This window comes from Diospyros lotus, chromosome 12, assembly GCF_014633365.1.
Source record: "Diospyros lotus cultivar Yz01 chromosome 12, ASM1463336v1, whole genome shotgun sequence".
NCBI lineage: Eukaryota > Viridiplantae > Streptophyta > Magnoliopsida > Ericales > Ebenaceae > Diospyros > Diospyros lotus.
In genome coordinates, this window is record NC_068349.1 from 3,116,198 (window position 1) to 3,133,718 (window position 17,521).

Below are 17,521 nucleotides of genomic sequence, written 5' to 3' on the forward strand. Positions count from 1 at the left end.
TTTCATGTCACACATAAAAGATGAGTTAAGGTAAGCTATAATTGCATGTATCTCATGAAGTATATTCTCTTCTCGTCTTTTCTCAAATAAGTCTCGTAGTTGCATGTATTTGATAGGATTAGTTTCACATTGCTTCTTGATGGCAGTTCTTGCTCTCTCTATTGCATCATAAATGTAGCCAGCAGTTGATCTATCACCATCAACTAATCATAATATTTTAACAAGAGACTCTAAGGCAGATATAACCTTTTTTCATTTTTTCCAAAATTCAATACCTTGAATTATGCCCTTCACATTTTGTGCCATTGCTCTTTTGCTATATGACAAGTTTCTCCAAGTAGCTGATGCAATTAAGTTTCTCAAACCATCTTCAACTTCTAAAACAGATTGAAGCATTAGAAAATAAGAAGCAAACCTAGTTTTGGAATACATTTTCAAATCATTGTATGTATGTTCCCTCATTAAACTTAAGACAATGGTATGCCTGTACATATAATCCACAATCTCATTTGCCTCATCAAATACCTTGCTTATCCATTGAAGTTTATTATAAATATTTTTGAAAAGTAATTAAACTCCATGGGCTACACACTTTGTTTTGTATATGTGATGATAACTTCTCATTATCATATCACCAACAAGTCCATAATTTGGAGCATTGTTTGTGATAATTTGAACTACATTCTTAGGTTCAATCTCTTCAATGACAGATACAAGTAGATCTCTAAGAAAAAAATCACTCTTTCTATGACTCGACCTTTCAAAAGACTTTAAAAAAGACAAGCCCTTTTGGAGAATAAGCAACCACATTGACAAATAAGCGACCTTTCATGTCTGTCAAAATATTAGACATTAATGTGCATCTTGATAAACTCCGCGATTTCTTCACTTTAGCTACATAATCTTCAACCATTGTTTTGTTATTCATCACTAATTTAGTTCTTAGAGTAGAATAACTTGGTAACGAATATCCAATACCAGAAAGTCAGAAACAACCTTAATCATCTCAATAAAAGCAGGTGTTTGAATAACATTGAAAGGAATGTTATTCAAAAAAAAAAAAAATGCTGAGCTATTTTCATATCCACCATATCCTTATCCTTTTTGTTGTATATGATAGGTATTGAAGTTTGTTGTAAACTTGATAAAGTTTCTTGACTAGTTTCGACATTTTTAGTAGATAATTTTCCCTTTTTACTATCACCTCCAATAGCAATAACAGCTAGAGCTTGTACCTCATCTGGCACACTTGAATAAACCATAACATCACGCCCTGTTTGGCCAGATAAATGCGATTTTACTCTAGATATACCACCAGAATACTCTTTTTGACAAAATTTATATTTGAATCGTCGATCCGAATTATCAGCATATTCCCAAAATTTGTCTTTTGTCTCATTTCCTACATATAGTTTAATTTTATTTGCTAATATGCATAACAATTAATTAACAAAGATTAACATGTATAAGTAGAAATAAATTTATTAAAACTTATATAATTAAAAAAAAAAACAAATTCAACTAACCTACATTTAACATGAAAAAATTCAGATGTCACAAACAAACAACATATTCAAGTTCCAAAACAAATTAATAAACCTATGTTAATGAACAGAATGCATGCGTGGTGGTTGAGAATTGAGATCTTAATTTGGACAAATAATTGAAGTTAGTTGAGGCTATATTTGGAAATTGTGTGAAATGGAAAGTAAGGAAAGCAAAAATCATAGTGGTTATTGGTTGCTGGTTATAATTTGTGTGCTTTTAGTTTATTTCTTTTTATTATTTTTTAATAACAAATTCGTAATTTTTATAATTGCTCGTGTGTGTATACATACATTCTGTTCTGTTGCTTGTTTTTTTTTGTAAATTTTTTGTTGTTTGTTAAAGTTTCGTATTTTTAAATTTTAATTTTAGAAACAATTTTAAAACTAAAAATTAATTTAAAAAATGTAACAAAATATGCCCTAAATAATCTTCCATGCATATAAAAATGAAGATAAAGATGAAAAATTAGCACAAAAAAATTACTTCAAGAAATGTTGAGAAAATCATAAAACAATTAATAAAACGAAGCAACCTATAGAGAGACAAAGAGGAATTGAAGTTATTGAACCTCATGAGAAGTTGAGGACCGAAGAACAAAAACTCCGAAGAGAAATGTGGTAGATGAGTAGTTTAATAGATAGATGATAGAGAGAGGAGAGATATATATGAGAATGTAATTGAATATTAATATTTAATAAAAACAAAAGAAGAGTTGAGTAGAAAGTGAGAAGCTGAAAATAAATAAATAATGAGTCATCATGAGCCATCATTAGCCATAGTAATAATTAAAAAATATTTCTGATCAGACATCATAATTTGGTTTGCACATAATCTGGGAGCACGCAACAAATTTTTTAATTGAATTTTTAAAAAATTCAACTAATACAGGTTTTATACTTTTTAGGTTTAAAATATGTAAATTATTCCGAATATTTCAAAAATACACAAGTATAATATTTTTAATAAAAATATAAAATAATTCACATATAATACGTGAATAATTCGACGAATTACTAATAAGAGCCGATAGCACGAAGGACTCTATGCATCAACTCCTCCGAGACCCAGTGACTCTTCAACCGCAGTCTTCCACTACTTCCATTAGAATTCTAGGGCTCTCTAAATTTGCATGGTTTTGAATTTGAAGAGTTGAGATTTAATCATATGATGACATCTGTAAGAAGAAAATGACTCTAGTTAATACGTAAGATTCCGACACTGATTGAATGTTGCAACTGTTTGAGATGAGTTTCTCCATGGTAAGTACTACTCTTTGATTCGTGGGTCTATGTTTGATGGTGGGTCGAAGCTGCCATGATCTCTATTTGTAGTTTATATGAAAGTAAGTAATTGATTTGTTGTACCAACCACATGAGAAGGGAAAATTATACATTATATAATGTGAATGCTAAACACTAAAATATATATCAAAGAGTTAATTTATAAATATATATATATATATAGATGGAGACTTATAAAAGAGATTTTATTTTACGAAATCTTCCGATTATATCATAGGAGGAAAATGTCCTTAATTTGATATAGAATAAAGTTTACCTACTTTTAAAAGACACCATACTTTAATTTAATATTTTAGATTATTCACGAATTGCACATAATTTTTTATTTGAATTGTTCCACTCTTTTTAAAATTTACTATCTATTGTGAGTCCGATCTAAACGTAAGAACAAGTTTTACCATAACTTAAAATTGACGGTCTGCCTTGACACTTGGGATAGATAGAGAGGATTGCATAATTTGAGCGAAAATATAATCTAATCCACAAACGTCTTGTATCCTAAAACAATAATAAGCAAAGAGCAAACAAAAGTGAGCGGTGAAGCGTGGTGGCGAGGCGAGGGCAACGATGACTTTGGGAGAGAAGAGGAGAGAGAAGAGAGCAGAGGCGAGGGCAACGACGACTATGGGTGGGGATAATTTCGTCTTCTTACCTCTAATTTATAAACCTCTTTGTCATTTTCTCTGGTTCTGTAAAATAACCCTGATCATATATAATTTTCGATTTGAGTTGTTTAACCGTCTTTAAAATTTGTGATCTATTTTGATTCCGATCTAAATATAAGAAGAGATTTTACATGAGTTAAAATTGACGGTCTGCTTTGACACTTGGGATAAATAGAGAGGATTGCATAATTTGGACGAAACTATAATCTAATCCACAAATGTAGTGTATCCTAAAACCACAAGAAGCAAAGAGCAAACAAAAGTGAGCGGTCAGTCTATCGTTGAAATATAACGATAAGCAAACCAAACCAATGGCCGGTCGCTGTCCTTGATTCCCCTTGTTCATGGCGAGTCAAAGAAGGCGAGCTGTAGAGAAGCGTGCATTGATCAACCGCCTGCTCTCTCTCTCTCTCTCAAAAGTGACCGAAACTTGTTCTCGACGGACTCAAATCGGATCAGATTCACAGTCCGGGCGCCTCGCAGATCTCCTCGTTTTCACTCTCTGTGGTTACTGGTTAGTAAACCTATGTTCGTCTCTATATCTATATATCTATGTGTGTGTGTGAGCGATTACGCTCGCAACCTTGTCTTTTCTGTTCTCTCTCTTCCTACAAAATTTGAAATGAGCTCCTCGTCTTGCTGGCCTATGCGCCTAAATCAGGTGCATCCTATGTCTGTCTTTGGATGTTCACTTTCTGCCCAGATGAGGGAAGAATTCCCAGTACAATGTCCATGACTTTGATTTGCTCTCAATCATCTCTTCCTAACCAAATTTACCCAGAATCCCTTGATGTTGCCTGCTTCTTTGTCCTATTTTGTATTTCAAGTATTTCAGAAGCAAAGTTGTAAGATCCAATAACAATTTCACTAATCTCTTCAAAGCATTTAACTTGAGACAGATTAATTTTTGTTACATAATCAGGCAGCTCAGAATGTGAGTGCTACCATTTGATATTGTGACAGATTTGATAATTCTGAGACATTTTGATGTGAAAAATTTTCAATACTACCATGTCTGGCCGCAGTTGTGAGGGTTGAAAGTTAAATTAGCATTTTGAAATCAAGCTTATACTCGTTGCAGGTTACTAACATCACCAAACTCGGATCCTTGTTGGCAGTATGGATTCTCTCATTTCAAGCAGGGGGAAGATTCAATCCGTGCCGGAATCATATATTTTACCACCAGAGACACGACCCAGTGTCCTAGTAACTCCTTTACTGAAGACCATACCAGTGATTGATCTTGAAACACTGGGCCACCATCGCAATGAATTAATTCAGCATATCATCAAAGCTAGCCAAGACTATGGATTCTTTCAGGTCATTCATCAATTACTTTCTATTCATGCCATTTATATTGCTTTCGGAACATTTTATAGAGCTGCTGTCCTCTAACCAAAGTTCGTTCACGGTTCAGTTGACAAACCATGGTGTTTCGGAGGAGTTAATGAATGATGTACTGACGATGGGAGCTGAATTTTTTAATTTGCCTGAAAAGGACAAGGCAAGATACTACAATGAGAAATCCCCGTCTCCTGAGGTTTGTAGGCTTAAAACAAGCATTGACTATGCAGACGAGAAGGTCCATTTCTGGAGAGATAATTTTCGGCACCCTTGCCACCCCGTGGAGGACTACATTCAGCTTTGGCCTGAAAATCCACCTCGGTACAGGTATGCCATTGCTATGGGCAATGCTAAACAAATAAGACCAATCTTTATACAAAAAAATTGACACATAATGATGTGATTGTTTGTAATACTAACCCTTCATTTTAAATACCTGATTAAACACCCACAAGTTCGATTAACATTTTCAGAAAATGTCACTGCTGCGCCCTTGTATTAACGTATTCTGTATTGGTATTGATATAGAGAGGTGGTCGGACGTTTTTCAGTTGAGGTGAGGAGGCTGTCTTTGCAGCTGTTGAATTTAATTTGTGAAGGATTAGGTCTTGAACAGGGTTACTTTGAGGAAAGGCTCAGTCACCGTCAAGCTTTCTCTATTAATCACTATCCCCCATGCCCCGACCCAACCTCAGTCTTGGGATTGCCTAAACATGCCGATCCTCACCTCATCACCGTTCTTAACCAAGGCCATGTACCTGGGCTTCAAGTCTTGAAGGACCGGGAATGGCTGGGTATTGAGCCCCTACCCAATGCATTTGTGGTTAATATAAATTACATGTTACAGGTATCTTCTCTTTATTATTCTCTCCCCAGTCAACTCTACTATTTTCTTGAATAAAATTTTCTTTTAGCTGCTTGTGACGTGCATGTATTTATATTTGAATTTGTAGGTAATCAGCAATGGGAAGCTGAAAAGTGCTGATCATCGAGTCATGACAAACTCAAAAGCTGCAAGAACAACAGTCGTTAGCTTTATCGTTCCTTCTAGCGATTGCCTAATAGAGCCTGCAAAATCACTGGTGAATGAGCACAATCCGGCGCTGTACAGAACTTTTAGATTCGATGATTTTTTCAAAACTTATGCCTTGGATACTCGTGAAGGTAAGGATCCGCTTGTCGATTATATGATCCGATCTTAAGTTTGTTTAGGAACATATGGATGTCTTGGAAAAGGTAATTTGACTAAAGTGCAACAGTCTGTATATGTTCAATCTTAATGGAATATGTTTGTTGTTTACTCTTTTATCAAGACATAGGAACTGATGGTTTTATATGGACATAACACACAGGAATTTGTAAATTTTCTTCCCATTTGAGGGAGGGCAAGACATGCCAATTTTCCAAATATGCAACCATATTAAAATTGCACTCGCAACTTCTGTCGTTTGTGTCCTTTGCACGGAGACCCTTTTTCGTTAAAAACGATTCTAAAGGTTATTGTAGTTTAATTTTTGGCTAATAGATTTCCTTCTGAGATAAACGTCGTCACTTAAATTTTAGTTTTAATTCTCATCAAGTAACAAATAATCAAGTACCTCATGTTGGCCTTTCATATAGAACATTGTCATACACAAGCATTTCAAGCCTTCACTAGATTAAAAGCCTGCCTTTTGGCCTATCATATAACACTTGGGTACAGAAGAAGAGTTACAGAATTTCATAGATTACTAGCTGGACACTTGCACTGCTTTGCACATACTCAGAGCTTGATCCTAAATTTGTCTCTCCATAAGCTCCAAGCCCACATAACCTGCTCCTGCAAATGCATTTCCAATTGGATTTGGCTGTGAGTTTGGAGGTGGGCTTGCTTACCCCAGACTTAGGGGTCCCAAATTATCATTACATTTCTAGAGCAGAACCTGCATGAACAAAGAAATAATCATCAGGCCATCTTCACTAGGTCACAAACGGAACAGAAAAGAAAAAGAAATTCAAGTAACAAGTATCTGTCGCTCGTTTCCTTCAAGTCTGAAGGATATGTAATGATTGGTAAAGCTAGCTAGCAAAGTCATATGCACAGACTTAAGGAGCATGAATTTCTTCGAGATGCAGTTTGCTATTCAGTTTACCTCCAGACAAGCTCACGTGCGTAACGCGTGTTAATGTATATGTACATACTAAAGGTCTCTGTGAATGTATAGGTATGAATGGAGAGGTGCGAAATGAGTATACTTGCAAAGAGCAGAGATTCTTCTCTGGTGGGGTTAAATATATTAAATAGCATAAATAATTATTGAATTTTATATTAAAATATAAAAAATTACTGAATTTTAATTTATAGATAAAAAGATTAGTAAATTTTAATTTAGTATATAACAATAATATATCCGGTCTTTATCCCACTATGTGGGATCGGCTACATGAATTCTATACTTTCATGTATTTCTGTTTTTTGTCATATCTTTATTTAGATCCATACACTTCATATCAAACTTTAATATCTCTTCCAAAGTCTTCTTGGGTCTGCCTCTATATCTTTTTTTGACTAATTATTTCATTTCATCAACTCTCCTTATAGGAGCGTCTCTTGATTTTCTTCTCAGATGCCCAAACCATTTTATTCTAGTCTCTCTCATCTTCTCCTCAATTGACACTACTCATACCTTATTACAAATAATCTAATTTCTAATTTTATCTTTTCTTGTATGGTCGCATATTCATCTTAACATCATCATCTCCGCTACGCTCGTCTTTTGTTCATACTGGTATTTGACTGTCCAATATTCTAAGCCATACAACAAGACTGGTCTTATAGCTGTTCTATAGATTTTTCTTCAGTTTTAATTGAATTTTACCATCACATAGCACATTCGATGGATTTCTTCATTTTATCCAACCTGTCTTAATTCTATGTGTGATATCCTCGTGAATTTCTATTTATTTTTTAATCACTAATCCCAAATATCGAATTGGTATTTTTTTTTTTGTAAGATTTGATCTTCTAATTTTATTATAACATTATCCACTCTTGCATTTTTACTAAATTTATATTCCATATATTTTGTTTTCTTTCTACTTAATTTAAATCTCTTATATTCTAAATTATTTCTCCACAACTCGAGACAGACTAATTGGATGTTGTTGTGGCTAATAACGTAAACGGTGAAACAACACAAATGGTCATTGAATTTTATATTAAAGTATAAAAAGGTAATTAAATTTTATATTAAAATATAAAAATATTAGTATTTCATTAATCTCTTTTAACACTCATTGACGGTAATTATGAAATTGTATATTAAATTAAAATTCAATGGCCCTTTTGTATCTTAATGTAAAATCCAGTAATTATTTATATTATTTAACCAATTTAATCTGAGTTTTCTCGTCAACAAAAATGGATTGCTTATTTAGCGACAAAAAGAGATTCGACAACAGTAAATTGAAAATCCCAAGTTGAGTCTCCGACTTGACTTGTGTTACCGGGGGACAGATAGGAATGAAAAAATATAAAATTTTTGAGTTCTCACGTTTATAATATAGTTTTTTTTTTTTTATAATAATAAATTTTGAAAGGAAGTAAAAATATTTTCTTTATTGTTTTTCTTTTTTAGACTAATCATGAAAATAATTTAATTTTTTTTGTGAATTTATAATTTTATGTAATCTTTTTAATCTTGATAATAAAATCCAAATTGGATCAATTGGCTAATACATAGTCATGAGAATCACTGGTGAATAAGCGTAATCATCCAAAGGGTGACAAGAATGCTGCAACTTGTCTCTCCAAAAACGAACCTTCTGTTTGGAGAAGTTGATTCTTGTGTATAGCTTCTCTGAGTAGAATCTGGCCTTCTCTTTCGCTGGCAACTCGAAGAGCTCCTTTGCCACTGTCACCACCCTATGCATCAACTCCTCCGAGACCCCATGACCCTTCAGTCGCAATCTTCCACTATAACTCTAGGAATCTCTCGAAATTTGTTTGGTTTTGAATTTGAAGAGCTGAGATCTAATTCTACGACGATATATGTGAGAAGAAAATGACTGATTAATTCAAGAAATATAAAAAAGAGTAATAATCTAAAAAAATCCGAATTCTTCGATCGTCCAAATGATTTGCAGGATCAAATCCTTCCTGACGCTGCCAACTCGTCGGAGATCGACTATTGGGATTGTGGTGCATGGCAGAGTTGACAGCTCTCTAGGCCTTAAAAGACCATGTAAGTGCACTTCAATTTAACACTTTAGCTTATTTTTTAATTTTTTTATATTATTTTTTTTATAACATAAAAATTTAAAATTTCTCAATTATATAATTTATTTTATAATGTTTCACTTTTTTTTTTTGAAACTCATGATCTATTTGAACAAATTTATCGTGACTCAAAACTTAGACCGCATCCTTAAATAAATGAAAATGATTGCATAGTAACACATGAAGATAAAATCAAATCCACAGACTTCCATTCCATTATTATCTTTTAAAACAAAAATAAGCAAACAAAAGTGACCGGTCATTCTATCGTTGAAATACAAGACGAAGCAAACCAAACTGATGGCCGGTCGCTTTCCTTCATTAGTGCCTGTCCATGCCGAGTCAAAGAAGGCGAGCTGTAGAGAGGCGTCCATCGATCATCCCACTGTATCTCTCTCTCTCTCTCTCAGAGTGACCGAAACTTGTTCTCGACGAACTCAAATCAGATCAGATTCACAGTCCGGGCGCCTCGCAGATCTCCTCATTTTCACTCTCTGTGGTTACTGGTTAGTAGCCCTATGTTCGTCTCTATATCTATATATCTGTGTGCGCGCGCGCTCGATTACGCACGCACCCTTGTCTTTTCTGTTCTCTCTCTTTCGATAGAAACGCACAGAAAATCTGAATGAGGTGGCGCGAACAGTAAGAAACCGAAAAAAGTAGCCCGAGAGATTTCAAATCTTCAATTGTGTGCATTATCTGTTTTGTTTTTCCTTTTCCGGCATGCATCGAAGTGGTCGTTCCTTTTAACGATTGCTTTAGGTTTCCCCGCCGGCGAATCATGAACTCTGTTTCGATTGTGTTAATAGATCGTCTAGATTGGTGTTTTTTGGGACGTGTTGTGCAAGATTTCTGTTAGACCTGTAAAAATTGATAGATGGAAGCATTTTCTTTTCCATTTTTTTTTTTCTTCTCAAATCCAAACACGATAACTCCTACTAGAGAGTTGGAGGTCAACTGAATATCACACTCTATCTGAAAGACACTGGTTTTCCCCGAGTCTGATTAACTGTTAGACCCTTGTCTCTGCAAATGCCTTGGGGAGTCTGGGTCATTGGGCAAATGCAAGAGTTCAAATATTTTTAGCTTTACAGAAATAAATACAATGATAATAATAATAAAGTAAGAATGAATTTGCTCATTCGAAATACCTTCATCCTTGAAGATTAAAATGTTCCAGGGATATGATTTGACCACAAAATTTGAAATGAGCTCCTCTTGTCTTGCTGGCCTATGCGCCTAAATCAGGTGCATCCTATGTCTGTCTTTGGATTTTCACTTTCTGCCCAGATGAGGGAAGAATTCCCAGTATAATGTCCATGAATTTGATTTGCTCTCAAGCATCTCTTCCTAACCAAATTTACCCAGAATCTCTTGATGTTACCTGCTTCTTTGTCCTATTTTGTATTTCAAGTATTTCACAAGCAAAGTTGTAAGATCCGATAACAATTTCACTAATCTCTTCAACACATTTAACTTAAGACAGATTAATTTTGTCACATAATCAGGCAGCTCAGAATCTGCGTGCTACCATTTGATTTTGTGACAGATTTGATTATTGTGAGAGACATTTTGATGTGATAAAATTTTCTATACTACCATGTCTGGCCGCAATTGTGAGGGCTGAAAGTTAAATTAGCATTTTGAAATCAAGTTTATACTCATTGCAGGTTACTAACATCACCAAACTCGGATCCTTGTTGGCAGTATGGATTCTCTCATTTCAAGCAGGGGGAAGATGCAATCCGTGCCGGAATCATATAATTTACCACCAGAGACACGACCCGGTGACCTAGTAGCTCCTTTATTGAAGACCATACCAGTGATTGATCTTGAAACACTGGGCCCCCATCGCAATGAATTAATTCAGCATATCATCAAAGCTAGCCAAGAGTATGGATTCTTTCAGGTCATTCATCAATTACTTTCTGTGCATGCCATTTATATTGCTTTTGGAACATTTTATAGATTTGCTGTCCTCTAACCAAAGTTCGTTCACGGTTCAGTTGACAAACCATGGTGTCTCGGAGGAGTTAATGAATGATGTACTGACGATGGGAGCTGAATTTTTTAATTTGCCTGAAAAGGACAAGGCAAGATACTACTCTGAGAGATCCCAGTCTCCTGAGGTTTGTAGGCTTAAAACAAGCAATGACTATGCAGACGAGAAGGTCCATTTCTGGAGAGATAATTTTCGGCACCCTTGCCACCCCCTGGAGGACTACATCCAGCATTGGCCTGAAAATCCACCTCGGTACAGGTATGCCATTGCTATGGGCAATGCTAAACAAATAGAACTAATCTTTATATAAAAATTTTGACACATAATGATGTGATTGTTTGTAATACTAACCCTTCATTTTAAATACCTGATTAAACACCTACAAGTTCGATTAACATTTTCAGAAAATGTCACTGCTGCGCCATTGTATTAACGTATTCTGTATTGGTCAATATATAGAGAGGTGGTTGGACGTTTTTCAGTTGAGGTGAGGAGGCTGTCCCTGCGGCTGTTGAATTTAATTTGTGAAGGATTAGGTCTTGAACAGGGTTACTTTGAGGAAAGGTTCTGTCACGGTCATCTTCTCTCTATTAATCACTACCCCCCATGCCCCGATCCAACCTCAGTCTTGGGATTTACTAAACATGCCGATCCTTTCCTCATCACCTTTCTTAACCAAGGCCATGTACCTGGGCTGCAAGTCTTGAAAGACCGGGAATGGCTGGGTATTGAGCCCCTTCCCAATGCATTTGTGGTTAATATAAATCACATGTTACAGGTATCTTCTCGTTATTATTCTCTCCCCAATCAACTCTACTATTTTCTTGAATAAAATTTGCTTTTAGCTGTTTGTGACGTGCATATATTTGAATTTGTAGGTAATCAGCAATGGGAAGCTGAAGAGCCCTGATCATAGAGTCGTGACAAACTCAAAAGCTGCAAGAACAACAGTCGTTAGCTTCATCCTTCCTTCTAGCGATTGCCTAATAGAGCCTCCAAAATCACTGGTGAATGAGCACAATCCGGCAGTTTACAGAACTTTTAAATTTGGAGATTTTCTCAAAACTTTTTACTTGGATGTTCGTGAAGGTAAGGATCCGCTTGTAGATTATATGATCCAATCTTAAGTTTGTTTGGGAACATATGAATGTCTTGAAAAAGGTAATTTGACTCAAGTGCAACTGTCTATGTTCAATCTCAATGGAATGTGTTGTTTGCTCTTTTGTCTAGACATAGGAACTGATGGTTTTATATGGACTTAACACAGGAATTTGTAAAGTTTCTTCCCATTTGAGGGAGGGCAGGACATGCCAATTTTCCAAATATGCAACCATATTAAACTCGACTTGTTTACCATAACGAATAAACTCGAATGAAATTTTTTCGAGTTGAACACCCAAACACTAAGTCACTCGCGAACAACTCCGTTCATTTGCGACCCTATTTTGAACTCCAACACTTCCCTTTGCCCCATATCTCCTTCACCTCTCTCTGTTTTTTCTATGGATATGCACAAACAAGCTGAAGCAGCTAGCCTTCCAGTTATTATTGGGTTCTTTTTCACGGGTACTAAAGACTTGCAGTGCATAGAAATCACCCCTTTAGAGTGACTTGTAAGGAAATTCCCTGTATGCGCCTAGACAGGCCGGCTAGCTGCAGGTTAACCTGAAACAAATGGAATGCAGGAGAAGATCAGCTTCTTAAATTTCTTCAGCCAAAGATCTTGAGCAAGGGCATTAGTGTCAAACTGGGTTACCTGCATTGTTTCAGAATGAAGATACAGGGGGAAATTCTATCGCGGACTCGAAAAATTACTCTTCATAACCCACGTCCCATCAAAATTTCTAATAATTTTAAAATACCTATTTTATCCCCCCACAGCCAACCCTCTTCTTCGATCACCTCTTATCGCCGACCATCATCTTGCATCTCTCTTTCCCTCCTGCATCATACACACACACAAACACACACACACATATATATATATATATATAGAGCATGGCCGCATGGGACGTGGGTTTTGAAGAGTAAATTTTTGGGTTCTGAATAAAATTTCCCAGATATAGGGAGGGTGGTACAAGGTGGGGTGGCCATGTCAAGAACCCTGTAAAATATTCACCAGCTGATTCTCTATATGCTCTCTTGAGGGTAATGGATTATAGAGAGAATGAATTTGAGAACAGCCTTGTACCTACACTGCCTCCATTACAAGTTTGGTTGGTTGACAATAATAAGACTATTAGTTGTCAATTCTGGCGGGCAGGATGTGTGCTTATTTGCTAGCACAACATCAACTACCAAGCCAGGGTCCAGAACCGACTCAACATTAACAAAATTAGCAAAGAATTGTTGCCTTTCAACTGGATTTCTTTCAAACCTGCCAAGGGTTTTTAAAAGGGATGGCGCATGAGCCAATCTAGGGAGAAATAAAGATATTTACATATCAACCAGAATGTGCATGCACTTTTGACAATTGAGCAAATACAACCATCAGCTTCATTCAATAACATTGAGGGCATCAGATTGCCCTCAATTTGCCTCCATCAATCTTGACCGGATTGACTCTGCACTTGAAATCTTATTGATGCTGCAGAAAAACACATTATCACATCAAACAACTCATTCAATGTTTGGCACATATTATGATGTTAAGGCCAAGAAACAATAGCTTAAATCTATCAGCACTAAGTCATCACAGTTTCCTGAATTCTTTTTGTAATCAGTTTAAAGGAATTCCATATCTGATATTCAAAAATTACGACTCATTGACAAGGAGGCTTACCATATGAGAAGATCTCCACTTGATGCCAATTTCTCAAAAATCCATTCAGGAACCAGTTCCTGCAAAAGTTCAAGTTGCTCTTCAACTTCTCCTGTAAACACAAGACAAAAAGGGTTGGTCCAACCAGAGGTTTAATGACATGAATAGAGATTTCCTCAGCAATCAAGGCTTACTTCTATCAACAATGTCTGGGTGGCTGGACATTATCCAGTGCAAAAGCTCCTCCTTTGTGATAATAGATCTCTTAATTGACTGGAATAAGAACCGGATCATGTCAAAGACTTTAGGTAAGCCAGCAATCATCTTCTTCCTCTTCTTTGCTTGTGAGATGGCTGGATCTTGATCCTCTAATGCTTTCCTCTCTTTTTCTCTAATCTGCAGAGAGGCAGTGTAGTTGGTTTATTGCTTCAATTTATATGCAATAAATTTACACACAAATCACAGCTTTTCCTGGGTGAACATAGATTTGATAGTGTTCCTCCTCAACTAGGCATAGAAGTTCAGGAGCACAAATGGAATGAACAAATGACTTTTTCATCAGAACACCTGCCGCTACAAAAATTATAACAGCAGGATTGCTTTATGCTACTACATAATTGCATCAGGGAATGGTTTCAGGACACACAACAAATTTGCCAAACCTCTAAGCTCTTCACTTGCAGAACAGTTGAGGGCCTTGAGGCAGTTCATGCTTGACATTGTCATCAAACAAAATACAAAGTGGAGAACAAAAAGAAATCTATGCCCAAATGTACCAAACCAATGTCTTTTAAACATGTATGCATATAATATATCAACATGAAACATGAAAAAAACCACAATAAAGAACACGTGCTTTGAAAAGGATTAACTAGTAGCAAATTCAACTTACCGATTGCAGAAGACTCTCAGGAAGAATTTCAAAAATATCATTGTCGGGTGACTGCCTTGTAGCACTATTGACTTCATCTTTGAGCTTTGCATTTTTGACAGGAGTATCAAATTTCAATGATCTGCTGCGGGGTGGACGTGTGAACAATTTGTTAGGTGAAAAGGTTGAATTGTCATCAGGGCTCATATAGCACCTCTTTGGTGGTTGCTGTGCCGGTGTGGCACTCATCAGTTTTGTTGGAGTAGAAACGAGTCTTGTAGGTGTTCCTACGATGATAGCAGTTCCCGCTGAACAGACTTCATTCTTTACATGATCTCCCTTTTCTGTTGGAGTTGCAGGTAAACGGGATGGTGTTGCACTAGCTTCAGAAGTCCGAAGTGAGAAACAATTTTTATTGGTGCTTGGTGTTAGTGAAAATTTACTGATGGATGAAGGAGCAGTTTCAATGGTTAGCTCATCGTCAGAACTCTGGTCCAAGATTAGCTCTGCAACAGGGACGACTGAAGGCTGTAGGGACGCTACAGATTGCTTTTGGTTAATACCTACCGTTTCACTGGTTGAAACCTTAGATGAAAAACGCTTCTGGAAACGTTGAGATAGATGGGATGCAACTACTGGCTCTGGGTTTTCTAGTGCTTCAGTTGACATCTCACTATGCAAGGATGAATTAGAGGCCTTAGTTATGCTCGTCTGCAGGGCTGTCTTGTGATTGAAGGGCTCTGGGAGTGTCCCCTCGGGAACTTCCCCCTGAATACAAAGAGATACTGTTAATGAACAGGTAAGTAATCAAGATAATAGTTCAAGTGGAAGAAAATGGGGGAAATGCTTATAAATATAGTGAATAAAATCTTGATGTGCAGAGAAGATATAGACCAAAATGTCTTTAAACATCAGAGCTAGCTTCCTATCAGGGGAGATACCATGCACAGTTCAGGTTCAGTGCACAAAAATTAGCATCCTCGTATCCATGAAACTCAGGAATTTGGCTTCTTTATTAAGAGCTTACCAACCAAACATGGGTTAAAGGGATGGGTGGTACCAAGGAAACAGGCTCCTGCATCTTTGTTTTTGGTACCACTAAAAAAATGTGGAAAGGGAAATTGGGTGCTCTTATCTCATGTGATCACTGTCCATGGCACTAATGCTGATAGCTAATATTGTTTTAATGTCATTCAAATTTAGTAACAATGATGCTTAAAGAACACAAAACACACAAATTCAACAGAGCAACAACAGCTTTTTTAACATAAAACAGTGGGATCCACAACAGAGAATCCAATTTTAAAAGCTACACGTGGAGTATTCTGCAGAAAGTATATATGCATACCTCAGGATTGGCTTTGTAAAAATCCAAGAGTCTAGCACGGAAGACCCTTCTCATATGTGAGTTCCCACTCACTGACATCAGTTTTCCCGCATCCTTAATGGCATCAATATTCATAGTAATGTGGAGATCAGGCTTCATACAACTAGTTCGCTCATCATGTACAAGTATCCTCTTTATCTCAATCACTTCAGGTAAAATAAACTTCAACTGTGCTAAATGGACATGGGAGAACCTCCTAAAAAAGTTGGATCAATAGAGGAGGTTAATGGATGATAACAGAGAGATCAGTCAAAAATTTTAAAAAAGAAGGCAAAGAAAAGAAGACCAGATAGAATGTTAAAATAAGAAATTTTACCTATCTGTCAAACATTCTACTTTGGGGCTGATATTAGTAAATGTGGATGAGTAGCCCTTAAGGCTAAGCAGCCGAATCGAACTATCCAAGCTATCAAAGAACCTGACCAATATCTGATGCCTGAAAAAATATGGAACCACATCTTCAGAAATTAGCCAAACCTCAAAGTTTTGGTGTTCATTCAACAGAAAGAAATATATTGGAATTTTCAGATTTTCACAACTTTAATGCTCTGTTGGAGCCACAAACATAATATCATACAACTGCTTAGAACCAAGAAATTTTCTTGAATGTCAGACAAGTCCCTTTTCAATGTTCAACAAAGATCCACAGAAACAGTACCATTCCAAGATCGGTAAAAACAAATACCCAAAACTAACGAAGCACAGATAATTTGACAACATTTTCAAAAAAAGCGGGACCCAAGATTTCCAAGAACTTACTTCTGCGGAAGACCAATCGACTCATCAACCTTCCTCTTCGATTTCCCGATCGGAACATCGCACGGACCCGACCCGATCTGCTGTTCATCTGGGACAGCCGGATCGGGCTGAGGCTGCTGTTCTCGACTCGACAACTGGATCTTCGCTGCTGCCTCCCTCACTTCTCTGACGGACATTGCTGCCCGACAGTTCCGGAGGCGACGCGGAGGGTAGGCCGGTTTCTCCGGGGTTTTGGAGCTCCATGGACTCCGCTCCGACGAGAGAGCTTTGGTAACTTGATCCGACGGCAAGGGCTTCGGCTTTGACGAATCGAACGGCGATGAATCAGAAGCCATTTCTTCGGCTGCACTTTCTTTCTGAAACGCCGATGGGGTTGAAGAGAAGAAGAAGAAGAAGAAGAGCAAGATGTATAGGCTTGTTTGGCGGGAAAGATGAGGTGGATGTCTTACGTGTCGAAATGCCAGGTCAGCATTCCCGCCAATGTTACGGCGGGAATGGTAGGGCAATTGATCCCCTGCTGTGATGCACCTTTCTAGATCTAGACCTCTCCTGCTGTGATGTTTTATCATAATTTCTTACGAAGTTGTGAGGGTCAGCCAAAACTGGCCAGGCCTTGTTGGAGCTC

At 36.8% G+C, this 17,521-nt stretch overlaps 3 protein-coding genes across 12 annotated transcripts in view; 1 reads left to right on the top strand and 2 right to left on the bottom strand.

Annotated features, from left to right (window-relative positions):
- The window catches only part of LOC127786524 (hyoscyamine 6-dioxygenase-like), a 38,738-nt gene extending 25,636 nt beyond the window's left edge, over positions 1-13,102 (top strand). For 3 of the 10 annotated variants that reach the window (XM_052313991.1, XM_052313992.1, XM_052313993.1), the window contains exons 2-6: positions 4,596-4,834; positions 11,123-11,376; positions 11,578-11,896; positions 11,997-12,207; positions 12,386-13,102. In XM_052313991.1, coding sequence (XP_052169951.1) covers positions 4,634-4,834; positions 11,123-11,376; positions 11,578-11,896; positions 11,997-12,207; positions 12,386-12,477 — 1,077 coding nt within the window. In that variant the 5' untranslated portion in view covers positions 4,596-4,633 and the 3' untranslated portion in view covers positions 12,478-13,102. Of the gene's footprint in view, positions 1-3,880; positions 4,029-4,595; positions 4,835-4,931; positions 5,186-5,386; positions 5,706-5,811; positions 6,023-9,429; positions 9,623-10,786; positions 11,026-11,122; positions 11,377-11,577; positions 11,897-11,996; positions 12,350-12,385 lie in introns of those variants that run through there. The other 7 variants (XM_052313987.1, XM_052313990.1, XM_052313983.1 and 4 more) reach the window with 6 other exon arrangements.
- The window catches only part of LOC127786488 (autophagy-related protein 9), a gene marked incomplete in the record, with an annotated part of 1,007,132 nt that overhangs the window by 100,845 nt on the left and 888,766 nt on the right, over positions 1-17,521 (bottom strand).
- LOC127786503 (CDT1-like protein a, chloroplastic) lies at positions 13,264-17,408 on the bottom strand. The gene is made up of 7 exons (XM_052313950.1): positions 16,897-17,408; positions 16,454-16,573; positions 16,099-16,333; positions 14,772-15,518; positions 14,074-14,275; positions 13,901-13,991; positions 13,264-13,705 (listed from the first exon to the last, which is right to left on the bottom strand). Exons 1-7 carry the CDS (start codon positions 17,229-17,231, stop codon positions 13,648-13,650), a joined length of 1,788 nt encoding a protein of 595 aa, XP_052169910.1. The 5' UTR covers positions 17,232-17,408; the 3' UTR covers positions 13,264-13,647.

Excerpts from the sequence above, each read along its gene's own strand:
- LOC127786503 (XM_052313950.1), bottom strand. The coding sequence starts at position 17,231 with ATGGCTTCTGATTCATCGCCGTTCGATTCGTCAAAGCCGAAGCCCTTG. Across the intron at positions 13,992-14,073 it reads CCCAGACATTGTTGATAGAA|GAGAAGTTGAAGAGCAACTT; the intron begins GTAAGCCTTGAT and ends TTGTGTTTACAG. Across the intron at positions 13,706-13,900 it reads AGTGGAGATCTTCTCATATG|CATCAATAAGATTTCAAGTG; the intron begins GTAAGCCTCCTT and ends GTTTTTCTGCAG.